At 39.6% G+C, this 5,984-nt stretch overlaps 1 protein-coding gene across 1 annotated transcript; it reads left to right on the forward strand.

Annotated features, from left to right (window-relative positions):
• Positions 1 to 1,248: 1,248 nt before the first annotated feature.
• MMP26 (matrix metallopeptidase 26) lies at positions 1,249 to 5,706 on the forward strand. The gene is given in 7 exon segments (XM_014460684.1): positions 1,249 to 1,347; positions 2,629 to 2,849; positions 3,848 to 3,996; positions 4,612 to 4,644; positions 4,647 to 4,736; positions 5,437 to 5,598; positions 5,678 to 5,706. Coding segments are annotated over 7 exon segments (783 nt in total).
• Positions 5,707 to 5,984: the final 278 nt, after the last annotated feature.

Below are 5,984 nucleotides of genomic sequence, written 5' to 3' on the forward strand. Positions count from 1 at the left end.
AGGCTGTGTTTACAGGGACAATGTGACTTGATGGTACTATGCTTAGGAAATAGGCACACCTGGAAGAGGGAGAAAGAAATTTGATTATGATCAGCTGTTGAGAGGGAATTCAGGTGGAGGTGGGGATCTAGAGGTTTGGGGGTGAGTCATAAGTAGTGAACACCCTCACCTGCCCCATCTATTCTCTATACTATTTCCATTCTCTTCACAGGATCAGTATATCCTATTTGGTTTATCTGGAAAAATTGGCAGGAGTAAGAGGGAGGGAGGCATGGAATATCGGCAAACTCTGTTCTCTGAGGACGAGTGTAGCAGGTGTTCCTATGGTGGCCAGAGGATGAGCTCCTTGAGGGCAGGAAATGGACCCACATCCAATCACTGCGTCTCTTCCTCATTGGAGGGACAATTTCAGGTCTGGACACTTGGAAAGTGCTCAGTAAAGAATGGTGTTTGTTCATTTTTCTCTCAGTGTCTCCAGGTCTTCGTTTTTGCTTTAGCTTTTGTGTCTGTGCGATTTACAGTGTACCAGGCCCAGTGCTCAGGTGCCATCTCTAATACTGAGATGTATTATATGAATATAATTTGTTCCCTTAAATTACAGATAAAAAGACAGAGGCATTATAGTTTTAAATAACTTGCTTAAATCAGATTAGCTTTTAAGTAACAGAGTTAATATCCATGCCCATATCTATGTGATTTCAAAGGCTACCTACTTAGCATCTTATCATTAATGATTTATTTTCTCAAACTTATTTTTAGCAATTTTCTCTTTCTGTGTGTTCCTATATCTCTCCTATATGGTTCTCAGAGATTTTGTTATATTTAGCTCTGGATCTTTCCTCTTTAGCTGTTGGAGCAAGATAGTATTTGTCTGTAGTTAGTAAAGAAATTATTCTAGAGGCAAAACTGTAACACTGTTCCTATGTTTCCTATTTTTAGTTTTTATTTCTCCATTTTTTTAATAATAATGTCCCCGGTTACCTGAGATATACCAGCATTTTCTTAGCCAAGGCTATGACCAGGTATTCAAAGGGCCATCAGGTGTAAAATGAATATGAAAAATAAACCACATGGCTGCTGTCATGGCCCTGGCAGGCTGGGCTTCAACCCAGAATGGGCAATGGCAACACAACCAGTACAAAGAAAGGCCACACAGCAGCGTGAGTCATTGGATCTTGCTGGCACAGCTATAAAGGCTCCATGATCCCTGTTAGGTGCATTCAAGCAGGTAAGAAATGAGCATTTGCCATGCAGCCTCTCATCTTAAAAGCTACAATTTTCCTGCCTTAGTGCCTGACCCTCCCAGTGCCTCCTGCTACAGACTGCAAAGGATTGGACTTTGTTAAGGTAGGTGTACTAATATTATCACGTTATAACTATTGTGGGCTCTTTTTCCATATATGAATTACATGCATACACATTACTGTGTGATATAAAGATAAATGTATTAATATTACATAATAAATCATTTCGTTTAATCTCTACATTCATTTTATTCTATTGATTTTAAAAGTAATCAAATCATTTTGGGACTCCACCCCCACTAAAAACATTGTGCTTATTATACCTAATTAATAATTGGACCCCAGAGATCACCTCTCACACTCTTTGCCTTCTCTAGGGTAGAGAGTGAACATGCAGGTATCTGGATCTCTGAGACTCGGAGATGGTAAGGGATCAAGGGAAGTGATTCAAATGAATAAATATGTCCTTTCTATCAACTGAGAAATCCCTCAAACTGTCTACCACATACTTTCAAATTCCCCAAGAAATGAATTTTTTCCCATAACTTTTAAACATCCCCCAAAATACCTTAAACTCCTGATAACTGGTTATAGTCATGTATTTTATTACAGTTCAGGGATGTAGTGAAATAGAAAAATATGGCAAATCTGGTGCCTCTGAGTGCCCAGCCAAGGCCACAATAAAATAAAAGCATGAAAATGCAATTTTATACAAAATGCCAAAATTAATCATGGATTCATATCAAGAACTATCCTAACAACTGTTGTGTTGACTGAGTTGTATTAGACATGAACATTGCTCTTAAAGTACTTTCAGTTCAGCTATGGTTAAAAAATACAGACAAGAATCTTGACTATAATGCAAAGTTCTGGCTTTTTCTCCAGGAAATTAAAATTCAGTAGATTGGCCTTGTAGGGCAGTCAATAGAAACAGGGAGTAGATGATAAATGAAAGGCAATGTATAAATGCCAATGGACCGGGTATACAGAATCAGTCAAATTCTATGTCTGAGAAGTCAAAGATTCTGTCCTAAGAAAACCTCAATCAATCAGAAAGACCAGAGGCCATCTTCCTGGGCAATTCCTATCTAATACCTTCGAGACCTTTATTCTTGGTGCTTTCTATGCAGAAACTCAGATGCTTTATTTTTAGAGATTTTTAAACAGGTTATCTAAGTAACTCTTATTTTATCACCTGTGTTTAATATTTCTTCTCCCTAGTGACAGGAGAATCAGGGTTAGTGGTCATCATTTGACTGGGAACAGGAGGTTTACAAAGCACCATCCTTCCCAGGCCCTCAAATGAGGCTTTGCCCTGGGGTGCTGATATTGTTTCTGCCTTGCTGGTCTCCAAGTACTCATCCATTCCCTGTTTCTCACCCAGGACAATTTCCATTGGTGTTCCCTGACCAAGAAAGAGTGGCCACTCCTTACCCGGGGGAAAGAGATACAGTTTCCACAGCAGACATGTGTGAACGGGACAGACCCACAGGATGAGCAGATGCTGGCTAAGCTCCACCACCCTCGCTGTGGAATCACTGATGTGGCTAACTGCTCTATCTCCCCAGAACATTCCAAATGGAATAAGCACAATCTGACCTATAGGTGCTTATTGTTAGGCTTGGAGGGATAAATGGGGTGATTACTCAAAGGACGTCTTACAATGTCCCACCTGGAGTCATCTCTACTGTCTTCTGTTTTCTCTCTCTCCTCAGCCCAAATCTCCCTTAGAGAAGGTGGTTCTCCCTGTTCTCATTGTAGTTTGTTCAGATAATCTCTTTAAGAAATGGAGCCTAATTGCTATCCTTTCGCCATGATCCCACTCACTATTAGCACTTTAGTTAAATCTATTATTTTTTCCCCCTGTCTTTATGTGTATGTATGGGGGTGGGGTGTTTACTGTGTACACTTCTGATATATTTTTGATCCCTGTGTAGGTTACTTTATTAGGGATACATCCAAAGCAAAACAATGCTAAAATATATAAAATGGTGTACATTACAATTGAGTTCACAATTATTTTTCTTGCAATCACCTTTTAAGGGCTGTAGTTCTCAGACTTTCATTTATATAAGAATAATGTGGGGTCCTAACCAGTGTTCACTGTGGTGAGAGTGATGACTCATGCATTGACGGGTCGAGGGTTGGATTCCAGGCAAGGGCACGTACCTGGGTACCTGGGTTATAGATTCGATTCCTGTCCCAAGTTGGGGCATGTGTAGGAGGCAACCAATCAATGTGTCTCTTTCATATTCTCACATGGATGTTTCTCTCTCTTTCTTCCTTCCCTCCTTTCCACTCTCTCTAAAAAAATAAAAAATAATAATAAAATAAATTTTTTAAAAAGGGAAAAAATCCTCTGGTGAGGATAAATAAAAAATAAAAATAATAATGTGGGGAATTTATTAAAATCCCCAGAAACCCATGTTTTGCAGATTTAATTATTTGAGTTTCTGATTAAATTAGTCTAGGATTTATCTATTTTACAGATGAGCAAAATGAGGCCCCAACATATTCAGTGATTTGCCCCAAAGGAGAGTCATTCCTTTTTAGAATAATTCCTCTACCTTTAAACTATTTCACTTAAAAGTTTCTTCTTTCAGTATTATCAATTACCCCAAAGAAGTTAATCCAGCTATAGTGAATGACATTATTCATGAAGCAGTTTCCATCTGGAGCAATGTGACCCCCTTGATCTTCCATCAAGTGAAGGGTCAAGATGCAGACATCAAGCTTTCTTTCTGGGAGTTGGGTAAGAAACTGCCAAGGGAGGGAGAGTTTGGTATCCTATGTAAAGGTCAAGTAGTCTCAATCTATAAGCAAAAATCTAGTCCACCTAGTATAGCTTCTGAGAAAAAAAAATCAGGCAAAATCCTAAAGGAAATACATAAGTCAATAACACAGGAAAGACATTTTAGTGCAATGAAGCACTAGGTAGGTGAAGGGATGCACTGTGGTGTGAACAGAGTAAGGGAGGGGGTATTGCATGTTTTCCTATTTAAAGAAAGTTGTATAGCTTTCGGATCTGTTGAAATGCTTGTGAAAGCTGACCCAACCTATTTTTAAAACTTGTAGAATCTAAGTTTCCTCCCCTTACTTCCCTCCATTTGGGGAGGAGGTTTTTGTGTCTCACCTATAACTTTCAATCAGTCTTTGCCATCTTTCCCTTTTCTATTTTACCACAGAAGATTGGAAGTAGTTAGAATTTGGCCCCACCCTATTCCTCTGCATAGATGAAGTCTCAGTCCTCTCAGACCAATACCCAGTTGCATAGTACCCTAAGGCACTGAGGCTTTCTAAAACCATTCTTGCTCTTGACTCTCCTCTCCCTTCCCATTGTGACAATAGCTTCTGTCATTGTCCACAGACCATGGAGATGGTTGGCCCTTTGATGGGCCAGGTCATACTTAGCCCATGCTTTTTTACCAAATCCTGAAACTCCAGGAATCACCCACTTTGACAAGGGAGAATATTGGTCAACTTCATACAAAGGTAAAGTTCTTATGTGGTGGGAGTGCTAAAACTGGGAGCTTGGGGGTTTGTATTGATGGATTGATAGTCTCCATTTGGGCCTACAATATAGTAAAGAGAAGAGAGGGAAAATTTCAGAGTGGCCAGGGTGAGGACATGGTTGAAGAACCAAAGAACTTATATGCACATATGCATAACCCATGGATACAGACAATAGTGTGGTGAAGGCCTGGGGGTGGGGGAGGAGAGGGGGAAAGGGGTGGGTTAGAAGTGGTCAATGGGGGAAAAAAGGCTACATCTCTATTACTTTTAACAATAAAGATAAATTAAAAAATTTAAATAAGAAAGGAAACAACAACAGCAACCAAACAAAAGAATTGGGTCTCTTATTTGAGTGGGGTGAGCTTAGGAGCATCTGAACAAAGATACTCCTAAAATAAACACATTCATATTGTGTTTTTTCTCCATCTATTTCCATCCAATTATCAAATTTCTTCATGCTTCTCGTTCACTTCCAATTCATCTATGTATATATTTTGCCATTTTGTTTTCTACTTAGATTCTTTCCCTCTCTGCCTACTTTTTTTTCCTCACCCTAACATTTGTTGCTTCCTCCTTTTCTGTTCTCTTCTTGTTCCTCCCCGCCCCCTTTTTTTCACACACCTGTTTCTGCCTTCTTTATGCTTAGTTAATTTTTATTCTTTTGTCTGTGACTTTTCAGGATTTAATCTGCTCCTGGTTGCCATTCATGAGCTGGGTCATCCTCTGGGCCTGTGGCACTCCAAAAGTCGGAACTCCATAATGTATCCCAGATATATGTATCAGAACCCTAGTACCTTCTACCTTGATGTTGAAGACATCCAAAAAATCCAGCAACTGTATGGTCTGTACCCCCTGGAAGGGAGGGGATCTGGGCAGAAAACTTCACTTGAAAACTTTACTAATTTTTCTGCCTCCATTAGGACAAAGAGATTCATCTGAAATGCCCTGACACTGGCACAGAAGAATCATTTAACCTGGCATTTCAGTGGCTTCATTGGAGGATCAAAGAACTCAAAGCAATAAACCAGCCTTCAAGACTGCTTGAACAAACTCCCAAAGAATGGAACTTAGTCAGGACCACTGAGTCAAAACTCAGAGCACTTCTGAGTCAAAATAAAGATGGCTTATAAGAGTAAAATTTTGGTCTCAGCATTTGGTATATTAAATCTCTCTAAGGGAATGGCAGAGAAGAGTGTAGCAGAGTAGAAAACTCTAGCAGAGAGAGCC

This window comes from Myotis lucifugus, unplaced genomic scaffold (genome assembly GCF_000147115.1).
Source record: "Myotis lucifugus unplaced genomic scaffold, Myoluc2.0 scaffold_138, whole genome shotgun sequence".
Taxonomy (NCBI): domain Eukaryota; kingdom Metazoa; phylum Chordata; class Mammalia; order Chiroptera; family Vespertilionidae; genus Myotis; species Myotis lucifugus.